This window comes from Crocodylus porosus, unplaced genomic scaffold (assembly GCF_001723895.1).
Source record: "Crocodylus porosus isolate Cpor-Errol unplaced genomic scaffold, CroPor_comp1, whole genome shotgun sequence".
NCBI lineage: Eukaryota > Metazoa > Chordata > Crocodylia > Crocodylidae > Crocodylus > Crocodylus porosus.
Genome location: NW_017728886.1, coordinates 7,455,236 through 7,474,817, shown reverse-complemented (window position 1 = coordinate 7,474,817; position 19,582 = coordinate 7,455,236). Strand labels below are relative to the sequence as shown.

Below are 19,582 nucleotides of genomic sequence, written 5' to 3'. Positions count from 1 at the left end.
GCACCGTAGAATTCAGTGCAGTTACACTACTAGTGGTAGTAGTATCACAACTGATAATAATTATCCATATTATTATAATTAGATAATTAGTATTACTACTAATGATGATGAAGATAATACTAATACTAGTTGTCACCAGTAATCTCAAAGTCCTTCATTACAGAGGCAAATATCATTGTTCCAATATTAGAGATGGGAAAATGTATTTATAGAAAAATCTGACCTTCTGTTTATTATGTTCCTCTGTATTAACGGCCAGTTTTTTAGAAGCATTTAGGTACCCAACTATTATTGACTTTATAGAGATGAGGTACCCTAAATACCTATAAAACTCTGTCCCTAAGTTTTACAGTATAAACACCAGAGAAAATAAAGCTGTGCAAATCAGCAGAGATCATGCCTTTAAAACACTGCTCTGCTCTTTCTCTCAAAAAAAAAAGGCAGAAATTCAGGTGGACTGACCCACACATTTTCTATCTCAAACGCATTTGCTCTGAAAGACAACTTTTACAGAGTATCCAAAGGTATAGTTATTTCTTGTTTAAATATACATTGCTCCGCAGATTAATTTTTTTTTTTTTTGCTAACTATTGATGGCTTTATTGTTTCTTTGCCCAGAGCAATGGTTTAAAGCACAGGCACAGAGACTGTCGTTTGAAAAGTTTCTGGAGAAATCTACATGTCCAGGTCACATTAAAATTAAAAGGTGTCCAAATCTCCTAGGCAAGGTCACATTAAAATTAAAAAGTGTCCAAATCTCCTAGACAACACTGAAACCTATGGCATACAAGGCAAATCTTCAGTGGGTGAATGATCATGCAGGTATAATGATTTAAACTAACTGCTAACCTGATGCTTATCTGAGTAGCTTGTGTCATCTACATCATCACAGAGGCCCCTGGCAGACATTACACTTAAGGCATGATATACCAGCTAATATTCACCTGGCCACACTTTCAGGCAATTAAACAAAAAATTAACTACGACATTTTTCACCTAATATGCGTTATGATTTTGTGGCTGGTATCCATCATGCCTTAATCTGAATGCAGCCAGAGGCCAGCCGAACTGTGGGGCTCTGGGACCAGCTTCAGGGTAGTCCCAAGGCTAGGACCCACAATCATCTGATGGCTTGTCTTAGTCCCAGAACCGCATCAAAGCCTTGAACTGGCTCGAGTGCAGTGGTGGGGCTGAGACAGACAATCAGCTGATTTTCAGGCCCAGCCAAAGGAAATTCAACACTCCAGTGATGCCCCAGAAACAGTTCACCGGGGACCTGATTTTCCCCAGGGCAGGGGAAATCTGGGATAAAGTTCCTGAGCTCCGCATACACTGGCAAGTGATAATGGTGTGACTGGGATCCCAAAATCACGTGTCCTGCCATGCTCATGTGGCACAGAAAGAGGCACCACAGTTAGGATCAGGGAAAAGAGTCCAATGCCCCATTAAGTGAATGCGTGCCAGGGTCCAGAGAGGGAGAACTGTGTGTGTGGAGAGCTGGATATTTCATGGGGTTTGTTGAGCAGGCACCGTTGTTTAGCTCTGTACCCCCAAGAGTAGCATTCACTTAACTATTATTTAATATTACATTGGATGGAAATGAGTGACAGCCATGATTTCCCTTTCCAAGAGAATTAATGAAGTGGCTTCTTTCTAAAGGCAAAATAAAGTCCAGCTATAATTTATAGTGCTGTTCTTTTGCGATTGTTCCCATATTATTGATGCTGCTAGTTATGCAGAGCTGAGATGATTTATGAAGGAGGTAATTAGGATACATGCATACAGCCTGATCCAGCATCTCTTACTCAGATTAGTGACTGAGTTAGAGAGCTGCTTGGGTGCATGGAGAGAGTAAACACTATGTGACTGCCATATATTGTGTATCTGTTGGGGGAAAGGCTTAGGGAAATAATATTCTTTAAGAATGGGATTTTCTAAGGTCACAAAGTCCTATGGAAATGCGACCTGTGCTCCTAATTCCTTTAGCCACTTCTTCAAATCCCACTTGATTTCAGAGGCAAATTCTCCTTCCCTTGCTCACACTGAATGACACCTGCCTTCACCAAGAGTCCCACTGATTCTAATGGATAAGTTACCTCTTGAACTAATCTACTGTGCAGTAAAGCATCACCATGTAACCATGTGCATAAGCTACTGTTTAATCTGCTGTGCAGTTAGCCAGTACTTGTAAATACAGGTACTAAACTAAACTAACTGCACAGTACATCATCTGTAGCAGGGCTTATGTAGATGCTAACCGGGAGCAAATTTGCTCCCAGTCATCCACACTAGCATGGGGCCCAGCCTTGGCACAGCTCAGCTAGAAGCTGCGAGCCAATCAGCATGGGGATCAGGTCCCTCTCTGCCTCCACATCCCAGTGCTGTGGGGCTCCTGGCTCCCCATGGGGACTGGGGAGTTCTTCCTTCCCTGCTCAGTCAAGGGCTGGGGGTACCTGTCCCACTGGTGAGGCAGGTGGTGGTGAGCCCCCCACTGGGTGGGGAATTTCCCCCCCACCCCTTGCTAGGGGCTTGCTGCCAGCTGCCCCACTGGCTGACTGGGGTAGGGGGAAGGGAAAGAGTGTGCCTGCCCTGATCCACCAATTAGCAGATCAGGAAAGGTGGCTGGGAAACAGCTGCAGGGGAGGGAACTCGGGGCTCGGAAACAGCTGCCACTGCCCACCCCCTGGAGCCCAGACCTGACCCAGGCATCCCCTGCCAACCTGGGGCTGGCATCTGGGGGAGTCTAGCACTCCCCCTGGCTGCCATATGGCAGAAGAGCAGGGTAGGCATTTCCCACCCTGAACTGCTCCTGTTGGAAGCAAATTTGCTCCCAATGGGAGCATGTGTAGATGTGCTCTCACAAAAAGCTTATTCTCAGTATTTTACTGCACACTAAGCTTTCTGTGCATTAATTGCATGTGTAGACACACTCAGTTCCGGCCATATTGCTCTGCTGAGTATGCTTAGCTGTAGGAATTGGCTTAATTTTACCATCCTACCCTGATGGGCTGGTTGGTTGTCCCATTTTGAGACTGCATTACATTCCCTTATACTATATTGCAGTAAAGTTGCAGAGTACTTGTGGTAACCAAGAATAAAAGGTGCGTTTTTTTTGGATACTGAATGTAAATGTCAGATTAGGAATATTCAACGAAGAGATGAATATTTATGTCATCAAGACATATTTGATTGTTCACCCAGTCTTTGTGAAACATTTTAAAATACTACCAAGGACACCTACTCATAAGTTTATAGAAATCATTTAACATCCTTCCATAATACTTAACCAGTATCCACAGTTTCCAAAGCACTTACTTCATTACTTTCATGTATGTTATGATCAATCATCTGAAGCAAGAACCACATCACATTCCTCAGGATGAATGTTGTTATCAAGTTCCAGTGGATAATGTTTCTCAGGCATCTGATGCTCCTAAAGGAGGAAGAAATAGCCCAGTCATTGCAAGAAATACAGATCTGAGGCAACAAACAGATGTCACACTGTCCTGGGAGAAACCATTTTATCCCAGGACAAAGTGCAATCATTCAGACATCCAGGCCCATTGCCCCAGGACAAACTCTGAAAAGGTTCATGGAATAAGAAATGCTAAGAGTTTGTCCCAAGACATTGTGAAGTACACCTGAATGGTTGTCCTGGGATTGTATCATTAAATAAATAGCAGAGAAGCAGCAGCGCATTCAACTGCTCACTAAACCCTGATTGGAAAGGTGATGTGTGTACATGCCAATCCTGGGACATTTCTGTTCTGGGGCCAAACATAAGCACACTTATCCCAGGAAAATGCAATATCTGTTTCTAGCCTTAGAATCAGAAAATCATAGAAATAAAGGGTTGGACAGGGTGTCCTTCAGTCCAACCCTGTGCTAGAGACATAATTATCCCTGCCTTAACCATCTCATCCAAGGGTCTGTCTGACCTGCTCTTAAAAAAATTGTAGGGGCTTTTACAACTTTTCTAGGTAATCCATGCCTGTGTTTCTATTTACAGTATTTTCCTTCGCTACATTGTGATGTTTCAGTAGCACAACAGATGAATACTACTCAGGAAAGTACAAAATACAAAGCTATTCGAATACCTGACCAATAGAAATAATGTTAAAAAAATAAAGAATGAATTAAACACAGCTCTTTCACTTGCAACACCCTTCATGGCCCATTCCCAAGTAATCTACCATCTCTTTGCACTATTGAGATGTTGACTCCCACTTCTATTTGCCAATAATACCAGCCTTCATTTTCTGCTTCTTATATTTTCATGCTTTCCTCCATGACCATATCTAGGAGCAATGACCTGTAAACATCAGCAAGCCATGGGCCTTGTTGCATGTCACATTTAGGACATGTTTTATTTAGATTGTAGTAAGCATTGCTACAAATTAGAAAGCTTTCGGAGCAGTTGCATGGCAATGCTTGCTATGATCTCCGCTCTCTGGACAGGGCTGGAACAGACAAACATCGTGATTGTTGGTCCCAGCTCCTGTGCCACACCATAGTCGTGAACCAGTTTCACTGTTACGGAGGGGACCAGGGCAACAAGCAAATATGTGCCAATCCCAGCCTCCTACCACAGAGGAGCTGGTTCAAGACTCCGCAGGGAAGGGCCTGGGACCCATAAACAGTTAATTGTTGCTCCAGCTCCCTTCACCATATTGGGGTCTCGAATCAGCTTCCCCGTTGTAAGGGCTGGGATTGACCTGAATTGGCTGCAAATGGGTTGTATTACCTCCACAGAGCAGTCTGCTATTAGCTCAACACATGCTATTTAATACCAGCTGGATAAAGTCTGAAGTTTTCTATGACACAAGGCCATTTAGCTCATGTTTTGCTGCTTGAACACGCAGATGCTCCTATTTTAAAGTACAGTTAACACATCCTAAGTGTAACATGGGACAAGGCTCTAACTCACTGTCCTCCTTTACGTCCTTCCCTAGAACTATTTTGTCATCATACTTACCAAAATAGTTGGCAATGGTAACACAGCTGGAGTGCACCGACCATGGCCTACCTCGCTAAGATCATACATTGCATATTTTCTGTCTTCAAGTTGTCTGCCAGTATCCATCTACAGGTTGTCTGTCTTATCTAGTCAAGTCAGTCCCGAGGCCGCTGTGACCATTGGGGCACCTTAAATCCTGTGTATCATTGAAGATTCTTTGGGCAAAGAGGCCTGGTGGCGCCCATCTCCTCTCCAGGTATGGATGGCCATTGGCTCACAGGGAGCTCATCCACCTTTTGACAGGTCTTGTTTTTAGTCCTGCTGGGTGTCCACACTCCCATCTCACCCAGGCTAATCCACACTGGGGCGTCTGTTTAGTCGCCGACAACCCAACTATGGAACAGGCTATACTGGTTTACATGGTACCAGACAGCAAACCAAGAGAGGCCTGGCTTGACAGGATGTCTGTCTTATACTCAGAGTGCCTGTATATTTTCTAGCACAATGGCCCACAGCTGGTATTTGTATTGTGGCAGCTCATAGAAATCCATAACATGAAAACAATCACCTCCAAAGAGCAAAATTTGTGTTTCTGTCTCCATGCTAAATGTCTCTTTCCAAAACCATGTAGCCATAAAATTGGAGAGCAACACAACTACAACCTTTCCAAGTGGTCCCTTGATGAAATCAAATTTAAGAAAATCAGAGGAGAGATTATTTATAATCCCAGTGAACCAAGTGACTATCTCATTACCTATTCTCATTTTTTTCCTCCTTTCTATCCTAGGAAACCATGTCCAATGCCATAAGAACTGAAGCAAAATAATGGACAAACAGCAGAGTTAGTTGCTATTATTGCAATAATATGTAAGGGCACCTAGATAGCTGCACTGGTTGGATGGGGCTGGGAGGCGAGTGTCCCTTCTGGAGGGAGCGTGGGCTCATGGAGACAGGTATGAACACAGCAACAAATAATTTGTATGGCTAATTCCTGCCAAACAGTGGCTCTCCTATGCTTTATACTTAGACAGCTTTTTATAAGGGGGCTGTAATTATGCATCACGTTTTAGGAGGCAGGTCAACATAATTAACTCCCATTCTGCTAAAGATGAAATTGAGGCATAGGAAATGTTCAAGGTGATGTTATGGTGTTGCTGTAGCTGTGATGTCACAGTGAATATGCAAGAAGCAAGACTGGTTTGGTAATATCTTTTACTGAGGCCAACTGTATAATCTGTAGGCAGGCACTCAGGTACCACCACACCTGTTCTGAAGACAATACTTAAGACACCTGCCTCACCAAGCTAAAATTTTCCTTCACCCAGCAAGGACATTCCAGCAGAGGAAAAGACTGTAGCTTTGAATGAATCAGCTAGATATCTCACACAGACCAACTACAATACAAGAAGAACTCCCACTACCAACCACACACCACTGGTTGTCATGTACCATCCCACACTGTAAGAACTACATAGTAGGCATGTCTACCAGCGTTCGTTTTAAGTCGACTTAACCTTAAGTGGCCTTAAGTGGTCTATATGTGCGTGCCCTTAATGTACCTTAAAAATGGTGTTTTAAGGCTATGTGAGCCTAAATTTGATATCTGCATAGAGATACCTGCATAAAGCAGGTATCAAATTTAGATGAACTAGCTAAGTTGCATTAGCACATGGGTAGATGCACTAATGCACATTAACATGGTGTGCATCAATGGACATCCACAGCTTTAATGTGCATTAGTGCATCTGCACATGTGCTAATGTGACTTAGCTATTTGCACGTACATTTAATGCACCTTGATGTACATTAGTGCATCTACGTATAGACCTGCACCTAAATCGCCTTGATGCACCTTAAGCAATGGCACATTAAGTTTAGGCATACATAAATACACACAGTAGACATACCCAGTTGGTCCAATAAAAGAAATTACCAAGCAAATCCTACTTGGTGTTTCCCAAAACAAGGAAGAATTAGATTGAGACTCCGGGTCACTTTCTAGCTTCAGGCTTCATCTACTAGAACTCATTGCCTCCCAGGGAGGCTACGTCCCACAGTCCTTTGTTCCTTTTAAAGTGTGTGACTGTGCTCACACTCATCATATCAGCAGTCTGACAACCTGACACCAATAGATTACTTCTCATATGCTCATTGGGAGGCAAAACACTGTTCCTCGTACATCTCCCACAGCTAAGGAAAGACACTGCCAACTTTGCCGTAAGCAACATGGCTGTAGAATAATGCCCCAAGAGAGGTCATTATTATCCTCGGTTCACACCTGGGGAAACCGAGATATGGGGAAGTTAAGTGACTTGTTTGAGTGATGGGATGAAACAGGAAGCAGGAGTTATTAACTTAATTTCAGGGGTACAGGTTGTAGCACTCATTTGCTGAACTTGTGACCAGTCATTTAATCAGTATCTACTGCCATGTGTCCAAGGACAGCAATGTTATTTACCAGATGCACAAGGTATAGGGAGAGAGACACCTTCCCAAAATGTTTAAGTCACTAAGTACGAAGTATTATGGTCTGTTAGTATTAGCAGTGAGATTAGACCCCAGACTCCCAGCCCCACTGACAGACCACTGCATTAGGGAGGATCCAGGGGTTGCACCAGGGTGGTTGCACCCCTGTTCCACCACTATCCCTAGCTGACCTGGACAAAGGAGAAACCCCCAGAGCCACACCTGCTCCACTCCAGCTGTGGGCTGTAGCTGCACGGGGTGCCAAGCTCAGTGGGGGATAGTGACAGTGGAGAACACATTCCTCCTTCCAGCGCCTGCTCCTGGCCAGCAAGAGAAACCTGTGGGTGGGGAGGGGAAGGCAAGGAGCAAGGGCTGGAAGGAAACTGCACCACCATTGCTGCCCCCAGCTGAGCCCAGATCCCCACACAAAAGCCATTCCCAACAGGACCCTCCTGGAGCAGGGCAGCAGCAGCTCTGGCACCGCCTCCTCCTGTCCACAGGTCAGTTGGGGACAGTGGCAGCAGTCTCAACAGGAGCAGGTCCCCCTGCCTCCACGCCCCCGCTCCCATCCCAATGTCCCCTGTCAACCTGAGAGCTCCAGCTATGCCTGGCCCCCACTTCCACAGCCCAAGGGATGGTATTCAGCACCCCTCTTCAGGAAATCTTGGATGTGCCCACACACAGCCCCATGCTCCCTACAACAAGAAAGCCCTAAGAAATAGCTTTGCACTTGCATTTTGTACTTTTTAAGCACAAGCAATGTTTTTATTGTCTGCCTGCCTCTTTGGGAAATATGTCCTATTTCCCCAAATGGAGAGAAGATGAGGGTTTTTTTAGACCAGGTAGGTAGAGCTGGGGCACAATTCCACAAAAAAAATAGGGAAAAACTTCCTGGTCATTAAAACGTACTGGTTTGATGCAGCCACAGTGAACAGTGTGTATGCGGCACTGCCTCAAGCTACTGCAAGCAGCACCATAGCCACATCTCACACAATGGAAAGTTGCTCATTAAAGCTTCTATCATCTGAGACAAGAACATTTGTCTTCTCATTATTCATAACAAAGGAAAAGGAAATGAAGGCAGGAGCTGAGCGGTTGCTTTTTAGAAGTAGAACATCCACTGAACTCTTTCAGATGGAAACTAGGCTCCACCATTCTAGATCGCTTCCTGATCCTTCAGGGATTCAAACAGTCAACTCTTCTAGCTCTGTTCTGTCTGAATTCAAGTAAATTTCCCTTTAATGGTGAAAAATCCAATCCAGAACTTGTCATCGCCTCAGTTTACCTTCTGTCGTTCATCAAACAAGTCACTCCTTTGGATGTTTTAATGAACCTGCTGTCCTTCTGCCAACTCCAACTACCACAGGCTATTCAAACCCTTCCCACCCTGGAATTAATTAAGTCTATCTGTTTATATTATAAAGGGTTGCAGAAGTCATGTAGCTATTATGCCTTTCAGCTTAAAAGGCCAGATCAAAGGGAAAAAAAAAGACTTAGGTACCAAATCCAAAATTCATAAAAATACAGAATTGTGCAACTTATTTTTATTCAGTGTATGATGATGCAATGATCACAAAACAAGGAGAAACATCTTCACAATTTTTATGTCCAAATTTTGCAGCCAGCTGATTGCCACAGGAACAGTATTGTCCAGATCCAATAGAGTTCCATTAAGTGCATGAAGAGGGGATTCAGAGATGATACGATTCAAAGTTTGGAAAGGGGCGCCACAGTCGCAGTTCAGTCAGCTAGTCCAGCCCCACATATGTACCAGAAATCCACATCTGCCATGTCCTGTCCTGCTTCGGTTTAGAGAAGATGAAAGATGTCTAGGGAGATCAAGCCAGCTAGTCTAATGGGAGGATTTGTAACCATAATTTCTGTATTAGATATGGAACTTAAATATACATTCGGGTCAGCTGGTCGAACTCCCTGAAAGATGCAGGATATGCTTTCCCTAACCCATCCCAGGCAGATCTCTATCTAGCGTTTTCTGGAAAACCTCCAAAGAGGGAGATTGCACAACTGGCTTAGGGTGCTTGTTTCACTGTCCTACAGTTCTTACTGCTGGAAAGTTTTTCCTGAGATTTAATCTAAATCTACTTTGCTGCAGTTTAAACCCATTGCGTTTTGTCTGGCCCTCTACAGCAAGGAAGACCACTTGTTCTCCTCTTCTTTATGGCAGCCTTTCACACATTTGAAAACTTTTTTCAGGTCCCTGCTTCATTCTCTTTGGTCCAGAACTCAACACCCTGCTCTCTCAGCTTTTCCTCGTGCAGGGTGTGTAAGCACCCCTTTTGTCATCTTTGTTGCTCATCTCTGGATCCTTTACAGCTTTTCCACATCCTTTGTCAAGCTGGTGCCAAAAATCGCGCACAAAATCCATGCGAGGCCCAACCAGCACCGAGTGACAAAACCGCCATGAATGCCGTACGTCCTGATCCACGCCTGGATTTTGATAAGGCTTCGGCAAGAGCAAAGTGCCGCTCTCCTCTGCCCTATCAAGACTCGGGATACTTCTGGCCATGTGGAGAGGCACAACTTTAGGTGTTTGGGGAAGTGAAAGAATTCCACAAAGAGCTGTCAATAGAGGTACGGCACCCCCTGAGTCTGGTGGCAGCTGAATAGTTGCTTTCAAGATCATTTTATTATTGATCACCCAAGTCACCATCCGCTTCTGCGGCAGCAGAGTTAATCCACGCTGAACATGATAAAGGACTGAGTCACAACCTTTGGTCTTGGAAAGACACAAGAAGCAGCAGCGTGTTACAAGACCTACCAGCTCATGCACCGCGTGGCAAAAGGTCCCTATAAAAAGACTTGGCACTGCTTAAATTGCAAGTCCTTTACTCTAGGCTTAATGAATGCTGAAGGCCTCTTGCTGGCTCTTCGGTAGATGTAAGTGAAGTTCAGCGGTTGAGAAATTGGCATGTTTGCAGCCACATTAAGAGTACACGAATAAAAAGGATATCTTGGCGCTACGTGCTACCTACATTTGGAACGGAGTAGAAACAAATGGGAAAGAAGAAAGCCGCTGTCTAGGCTGAGTGATAAGCAAAGGGTCAGATGCAAAACTCACTGAAATCTGTGAAAAGGCGCCAAGGGCTTTGATCCTGTGCGCGACAGAACAGAACGCATGGTAAAGAAGCAGTTATAAGTTTTTAACAAACTTCTGTTTGAAATGCCTGCTTCTTATCTAGACAGCAGGATGTTCAAAATGGTTACAAGAAACCTTTTTACTGATAGAAGAAAAGAGGCAGCCTCAAACATGCTGAAAACCATTTGGAGGGGAGGCACAACCTTTCTGTATTCTGGTGAGGGGTAGAAGAAGAGCCATCTTTGCCATCTTTTCTCACTCAACAAAAAGGGTGGTGGGGGAAGAGACACTTAAAAAGCTACTTGGCAAGAAACAAACTCAAAGCCAAGACTAATAGATGCTGGTGCTTGAAGAGAGGCACTTAAAACTACTATTTAAGCACCTGAGCAGAAGCGGCCTGATTTTCATAAAGGGCTGAACACCATTTCCATGAAAGCCAGTGGGAGCTGGAGACAATCAGCCACTCTGGTTAGGCCACGTTAGTCAGGGTGAAGCCATTGCACTGGAAAATGCTGGCATGTGACTTGATTTTCAAAAGGGCTGAATAAATAGGGGCTGCTCCCAACTCCGATTCTGCAACCGTTCACTCAACACTATTAGTATCAAGGATTCATGAGCTTAAAGCACTCAGCGCTCTCATGCTGACAGGGTATACGCATAAGCACAGGCCGCGGAAGGGTGGGCCACCCAGGCCATGGCCCAACCAACTTTTAGCACGTTAATTTAGCTAGCTATGCAGTTAAAATAAAACAGCTATATAGTTTTAACTGGAATGACAATTGTGCATTTGTGGGTTATATAAATCAACGTGTTAAAAGTTGGTCGGGCCACGGTGGCCCACCCTGTTCTGCAGCCTATGCACATAAAGGTTTGTAAGAGCTGCATCTGAACCCAACTGAGAATGTACTTTGCGGTAGGACTTTTTAGGCCCTTTCCTTGTCTAGGCTCATTTTGCTGGAATAAACAATTTTTTAGCATCCTTATGGAAGGCAAGTGAAAAATATGTATTTTAAAAGCACAGTGGCCTTTTTCAATGCATTTGTGAGCACCGTGCCCTGACACCCTGAATATTTGTATTGCAAAGTCATTAGCAAAATTGCTTTAGTGGAGACCTGAGGTTGGTTGATGTCCGCAGAGGTTCTGGAGTAGCTGAATTAGAAAAAAAAAGAACATGCGAATGCTGCTAAAGTGAAAGGCACGGGAGTAGAAACACAAGGCAGTATGCACTGCCAGGGGTTAGAAAGCAAATGGTAAACAGCAGTATTTAATTACCATTAAATAAAGGGAGGGTTAGCATATTGTATGGAGACCACAGAGCAAAACAACAGAGGTGCTCTGCAGTGAAGTCACATGGGAGAAATTCTGTTCCCAGACACACGTGATGGGATCTCATTTGCCGCAGCTGCAGCTGAATGCATGAAGTATTGGAAGTGCTGTAGCATTTATGGGGTCCCAGCTGTGCTGCTCATTGTGCTGGGTGCTGTACATATGCATGCACTGCAAGGTCCCTGCCCTGAAAAGCATATAGTTCCACACAGATGAGTCTAACAAAGGCTCCTGCACATATGGGTAGATGGGAACTGGGACAGCATGTGGTTAAATGACTTGCCCCAAGTAATGCAAGAAGTTTATGACAGAGCACGGTGCTAAATCCAGATCTCTCGGGCCCCAGTCAGTTGGAAATCCCAGGTTCGCTTGGCCCCAGGACCCAACTTCTCCAGAAACCTGCCTGCAGTGTCAGATGTTTCAGAAAGGCACCATATACACAGGGTGTGCAATAGTTCCTCCCCCATGAAAGTCCACGTTTCCTCTCCACACCCCCCTTGGGAAGTGTTAGAAAAGCTGCAGAGGGTCCCGGAGCAGAGTTCTCACCACATCATACTGGGGATGGAGTCTGTGGTGCCAGCCCCTCGTACTGGGCACACCTCAGAGGGATGGAGGAATCTGCCATTGTTATGAGGCCTTCACATCACGCTTGGCTCTCTCCCAGCCCCAAGGTTTCTCTGTAGAGGCTGTTGCCCCTTCACCCCACTGATACACAACACACAACATTGGGCTGGAGCGGAGCAGCCCTGGGCTGCCAGGGGACCCCAGGGGGTTCAGCCTGCCAGCCTGGGGTTGCTCTGATCTGGCTCAACGTGCTGTGGAGGGGTTGGCTGGGGCATGAGGGTGTTCTAGTATGGGGCTAGCTGGCAAGCTTGTGCCCTAGCCAGCCCCGGTCCCTGTCTACATGTGCATTTTGGTAAACATAACTACTCCGCTGTAAGACAGTACTTGCCCCAGACAGTACTATTCTACAGTGCAGTTAATTAATTTACTGCACCCTAATACAGGTGCACATGTAGATGGTGATGCTTTACTGAGGAGCTAATTAGTCAGCACTGCAGTAAAACACATATGTAGATGCCCCCCAGTATTCAAAACATTCTGACCGCTGTGGTCTTTCTGAGCTTTTTGCAACAGAATAATTGCTTTATTATTTTTCTGCAGCCAAAAGCCAAGTGCAAACTAAGAGCCGGCATTGTCTGAAGGGTGCCATGAGTCTAACAAGGGGTGCCACGAGTGTGCAAATTTGGAAAACCAGTGATCTAGCAACAGTGTTCTTAATGCTGAGGTGCAAGATATTGAGCATCTATACACATGTTCTGGAGTGGAGGGGGTGCACTTTAATTAGAGTGGCTCTAATTAAAGTGCCCTCAGCATCATGTGTATGCAGCATCCCACACTTCAAAAGGGCATTTGTTCAAAATGGGTCTGTTCAATGAGCTTTAGTTAAAGTGCCCCCGCCATTTTGAAACACAGGGATACTAAATACTCGTGATGTGGAGGCTGCTGCAGCACACTAATTGGCAAGCTCCGGTGGACTTGCAGCAGACTCGATTAATCGAGTGCACCGATGCATGCAAATTAGCACACATTGGAGCATAGGTTCATCATGTGTATAAGTGCCCATTTAGTATCAGTTTAACTCACAGCTGTTTTATATCAGTGTAAATTACACTGGGATTTGGAGGGGCAGATGTGTAGTATTTTAGGGAAGCTGCCCACAGTAGGTGCTACTACAAAGCCTCACTACTAGGTGGCAGGTAATAAATAGTCTATTTGGACTGAGCAAATAGCTGCCCCAGGATAACTGCAGATTCTCAACACTTGACCTGTGTCAGTCAGACTGGTGTATCATCACTGCTGCTTCCTCCTGGGGTAACTCTAGCCCAGAGGCTATTACATTATTCTAGTGTAAGGCTGCACATTGTACCCACTCCATTTTTGCACTGAGGTTAACATGTCACTTGTCTAAGCCTTATTCAATGAAAGCAACAGGCCCTGGAGAGACACATGTGTTTAGTATGCTGAGCTACTCAAGCTGCTGATTTTATGCTTTGCAATGGTCCCCAAACCTTATTAAACTACAGAGTCTAGACATCACGCTCTATTTACAACTGATCCTCATAGAAGGTAGGCTGTGCTCCTTTGATTACAAAGAATAAAGAACTTCTCTTAAACTGCATATCAGTCTGTGCAGACGGCAGGTCACCCCGGCAGAAATGGCCCATATACTCCTTTCGAGGGGCAGGCTGGTAGGGAGGTTCATTGTCTTGACTTTCTTCTCTTCCCCCTACCACTCACTAGCTAGCAAGTGGAAGAGAGGTAGAATACAGGAGCAATTACCAACGCCTGAGGATCTAGGAGGGACCATGACTCAGAGATATGCTTCTAAGTCCTAGGGCCCAAAGATATGCCCAGGGTAGCTGCACACAGTAGGTGGCTATTATAGCACATCACCACTAGGTAGCAGGAAAAGGAACCCATAGTCGGTCTGCCTGGAGGAAATGGCTACCCCAGAATAAGCTGTGGACACATGGCACATAGAATAGTGTGGTTTAACCCCCTAAATTTTTCTCAGGGTATTTCTATACCTGATCAGAACAATGTGTCATGTGCCTACTTCTGGTTTCCAATAATACTATATTTACATGCCATCTGTGTAAAACCTCAACTTTACTTAGGCAATGTCTAGGTCTTGAGACAGCTCTCTAAATAGGCTTCTGCAGAGATCAAGTTAACAGGTTTATGAAGGCCTCTTTGAGATTCCAGCTCTTTCTATGTTATATTTTAATTTGGAACCAGAGGGGTCATGTACACGCCACCATTTTTGCCCTTTCATATGCTGCAACTGCTTGTCTGTTTGCACAAGCAGGATTTCCCAATGCTTTAAAAGTCTTTCTTGTGCATGAAACTAAAACTCCTCAGACATAGTTTGGCTCACCAGGAATTAAAGCACTGTGACCGTGGATTCATCGTGTGCAAACACAAAGGCACTCAAAGACATGTAATGAGCTTCTTTGTCCCTGAGATGGCGCTGCAACTTTTTTGTCGTTCACCTCTTCAAATTGCTTTCACTTTCAAATTGCTTCCACTTTTTTTTTTCTTGCGTGGTCTGCTGGCTCCCTGCTTTCACAGGCATGGCAGAGGGCAGGCATAGGGTAGGTGGGGGGGGGCCCAGGCTGGGGGGCAGTGCTGAACCATCCCACTCTCCTGCAGCACCAGCCAGGGACCTGGTTTAATTTGTTCAAAAACCTAGTGCATGTAAACAAAGATGCAACACTCCAAGATTTAATTCATTTGAAAACTAGTGCATGTAAATGCAGATGCGATGCTCTAAAATAAACAAGTTTAACTTTTATAAATCCATTTAATTTAATGAGGATTAAAACCTGTGGTGTGTACAAGCACCCAGAGAGAATGGGCCTAACTCTCCCCTTACTTGGCTAGTCTGGGTATCCCTAGACAAATGGGTCATGTTAATAAATCAAAGGCCAGGAAAAATGTAAGTTCTTTTCCTTTCATGAACCTCTGAAAAATTAGTCAGTTTGACTTCTTGGACAGCCTATTTTTTATATTATAGGAGTGCCCAAAGTCAGTCAGGGCCAAGGTGGCATAGAAACAGATAAAAAATGAAGGACTGTGCTCCCAAGAGATCTTGGAGCAGTGAGTGGGTGGACTTTTGTGTTCGTATAGGACTGCACTGTAGGTGTAAAATTCTACTCTGGTCTATCAGGGATTAAGCAGATGAGCCAGAAAAAGCAGACAAATATGGATATACCCTATAGTCAGAGAGTCAGGTGAAGGCCAGCACACATACTGCCTCACCCTGGGTCAGCCCTACAGGCCCTCTAGCTCAGTGTCTTGTGTCTGACAGAGGGCAGCATTGCCTGCCTCAGAGGAAAGTATAAGAAAATACCATATTGAGATGAGATATAACTTGCTTCCCTACATTAGGTATTATCAGGGTTTAGAACTAAGCCCTGATACAGGAGATTTAACACAGAAGCAAAGTGGTCATCAAGCAGGTCCATCTCCTGTTAGTCCCAGCAATCACACTCTATTTCCACCACACCCTCCAATATACAAATTGCCTTTCATTTCAGTTCCACCCACTTGTCTACATATTATGCTTGCCCCTTCCCAGTGGTGACATGTAGGGGGTGCACATGCACCCCCTGAGAGCACTGGTGTACCCCCAGACAGGTCACGCTCACCCCTTAGGGAATGGGCGAGGGGCAGGTAGGAGTGCCAGTGCCCCCCCGTGAGCACCAGCCAGGAGTGGGATCGGCCACAGGGGACCACCTCTCCCCACCAGTCATCAAGATTGGCCGTGGGGGGATCCCCTCCACCCCGGTCAATGGGATTGGGCATGCCTCTTCAACTAAGGTGGCACCAGTCGCCCATGTCCCTTCCTTTAACTCTTCGTTATACCATCCTGCACTTTTCTGGGTGCCAAGTACTTTGACCAGCATCCCAGTGTTGGTACTTGCAACACGGTAGCTGCAAAGAAAGTACAGGCATAATAGACTCAAAACGATTCCACTCCATGTGTAAGGCAGGTCAATAGATTAAACCTGACTGCCTGGTGCAAGATGCAACCAGCTCCTCAAGGCACATCGTTAGAGCGGTGCTTTTAAGAACACCCACCCACATGCCATGGCAGCTCTTAGACATACAATGGATGCTTGCCCATTCTTCTGTTTTGGGAAGCCTCACAGTTTCCAGGGGAGGAAGAAATGTGCATAATATTAGAGTAGGAAGCCTTTATCCTACTTTTGCTGAGTTCAATGGCTGAAGATCAGGCTTTTAAGAAGAATGCACAGAGTAGCATGTGTAGCCTTTTCATTCAGTCGTCGCTTCTCCCATCATTGTCTCCATATGCTTGCATTTTTCATACACAGCCTAGGAAGCCGTTGTTTTCTGATGTGCCTGATTCAATGATGACACAAATAATTAAAAGTAGCAATCACAATACTATGCCAGCGCTGTTGCAAACCAGTTGAATTAGTAGAATCATCTGCATGGAATTAATTGAAAACAATGACTTTATGGAAGGTGCTTTGAAGGCCTCTTATTAATTTGTGTAGTATTCCATTAATAATGATGTCCAATTAAGGCTTTGAGGGAAAAGTCTGCCATGAAAAATGTTGGCAGGAGACATCTCAGAGCTTAGCTGGAGTCCTTCCCACTGCGTGAGTGTTCCAGGTTGTTAGTGCAGATCTTTGATAATATTTAAAAAGCCATTTTGCCAATGAAAAATCTGCTCCCCCCTGCCTCTTCTAGGATATGCAGAGCTAATGGGCAAACCATAAATGGCACAGACTGGGAAGGCTGCCTATAATGCTTCGGCACCTGCTATGATCTGCTGTTTTCTTTTGCTTGTGCTTCGGCATCCTGGAGAAGGCTGGTGTTTCCCCCCGACTACACACGTTCTGATCGGCGTGTGCATTCTGGTGCCACTAATAGCTCGCAGATGGGAAAAGTATCTGGGTGGCTGGAAAGGAAAATGATCTGATTGGTGGCAATTGTGCAGGGGACTTGAAATATTCCCACATGTAGGGGTAGGGCAGCCAAGTGGGAAGAATGCTGGATGGACAGATAATGATGGGCTGATTACTGAGGTTAAAGCTTAATGGGAAAGTGTGAGAGGGAGCCAGCTGAAGCAATGTTTGCGGTGTAAATACACCCTCACAATAAATATGGCTCATGTTCATTTGCAAGATGCAAAGATGGAGGAATTTTAAACTGGTGTGACGTCTGGAGTTAGACCTGCTGCACTGCCCAAAGTGTATTTCTTCTGCATCCATCTTGTTAGATAGGCTGCATTTTCCAAAGTTTCTCTCTTCTGCATTCATACTGGTTTTTAATTGCAAAATGCATGGCTTTTGCTCTGTTTTTCAGCTGCAGTGTTAAGATCCAGCATGTAAAATGTGGAGGGGGTGGATAGACAGGCGGCATGTTCATACCAGTGTAACTATCATTTGCTGGTGGCATGAAGGAACGGGCAGACAACGCAAAATCTTCAGACCATAATACATTCACCCAATCCAGTGGAGAAAAAAAATTTAAAAACCCTCTACAAAATAGCTGAAATATTCACTGAAATAAAAAATGAACAAAGTGGGGGGAAAAACAGGAAAAGGAAAAATGCAAGTAGGATTTTAAAAGGGGGAGATTTGGGGTTTCATGACCCAAGTAACACAGATGCGGTCAGGCTGCCTCAGGGTCTGGCATCCTCGAGTTTACTGAATTCCCTGGCAAAACTGGCTTGGACCCTTTGAGTCCAATTCCCTGTGTGTCCACTGGAAACTTTGTAACTGTTGTGCTTGCATTTATCCAGGTGAAACTTTTCATTCTCAATTCGATTTTCTAGGAAGAATGGGCGGATGGTACCGGCTAAAATAGGAGGACCAGTGGGGAGGGAGCGAGAAGAGCTGGCTGGCAGATTAAGAAAGCTGAAGTGCGTGGTAAGGAAGAGGTTTGGGAAGTGGGACAGGGGGCACGGAGACCCAGAAAAGTTGCTGGAGCATTATTAGTGGCTCGAGCAATGCCAGCAATGGGAGAGATGCCAGCCACGCAGGGTGCTGGTTAGTGAGGGCGAGTGAATAGAAAGGAATTCAGCAGGAGAAGTAATTGGTGCTGGCAAGACCACAAGGGTTTTGTTTCTCTAAGAACTGAAGGGTTGCACAGACTTCGAATTATGCCCATCATTTCATACAATAGTCCAAATACTATTGATTGATTCCCAGACAGATGGTCACAGTGGAAAATTCCCCAAAAGATATAGGCAGGCTTCAAGCAACAGAGCAAGCAGACTGGGAACAAAGGATCCTGGTCAGCAAAGTATTTTAGCAGACTCAATTGCCGATCAGAAGGGAATCACGCACTTGCCTATGTCCTTTCCTGAATCAGGACCATGATCTTCAAACAAAACCGATTCTGGGTCAGAGGACAAGACATCCACCTCCCTCTACCCTCCTCAGCCCACGTCTGCCCATGTTCCCTGGGCAAAGAGTTGAGACTATGTCGGTAGAGTGACTAAAATCCTACAACAGACTGATCTGAAACCACATGCTGGTGCATGATGTAGTCCAGAGAGCAGCCATCTCCGCAAGCTTTCTAGAATAGTGATTTACAACCCTGGACCAGCCAGGCTGTAGACCTATCCTAATACACTTACCCTAGCATACCTCCTCTACCCTCTTGTGCCCTAATACAGAGGCTGGTTTTGTCCTGTCCCTCACTTTGTATGTAGCATCTGAGCGCACAGCCCAGTCGAACTCCATTATTCTCTTATTGGATCATGCAGAAATAAAGCTGAGAGACACTTAATTTAATAGTTAACCCGTGATTGCAGAGATTTGATTTGGCTCTCGATAAGTTCATCACTAATTATATGATCTCTCTCAATATATATATATATAACACAAGACCTCACAAAGCAATCTGGAGACCTGTACTCTGCTAAAAATTAACTGCTATTTAAAGCCACCAAAAAAGAAATCAATATGAGACAATTTCTGTGTTGATGCCCCCTACTCAAACATTCACCACCTGCCCAATTAAAATAAGCAATACAAGCAAAATAAAAACTTGCCTCACAGTCTTCCTGGACTTTCGGAAGGCCTTCGACACTGTCTCTCACCCCGTTCTCATTAAGAAATTGGGGGACTGTGGTGTTGACACCCACACAGTCAAATGGGTCACCAACTGGCGGGAGGGCAGCACCCAGAGAG

The 19,582-nt window shown here is 45.0% G+C and overlaps 1 protein-coding gene across 1 annotated transcript in view; it reads right to left on the bottom strand.

Moving 5' to 3' along the window:
* The window catches only part of CRHR2 (corticotropin releasing hormone receptor 2), a 187,177-nt gene that overhangs the window by 74,719 nt on the left and 92,876 nt on the right, over nucleotides 1–19,582 (bottom strand). Inside the window, exon 5 of the mRNA XM_019529911.1 lies at nucleotides 3,316–3,433. Within this exon, the coding sequence (XP_019385456.1) occupies nucleotides 3,316–3,433 (118 nt within the window). The remainder of the gene's footprint in view (nucleotides 1–3,315; nucleotides 3,434–19,582) is intronic.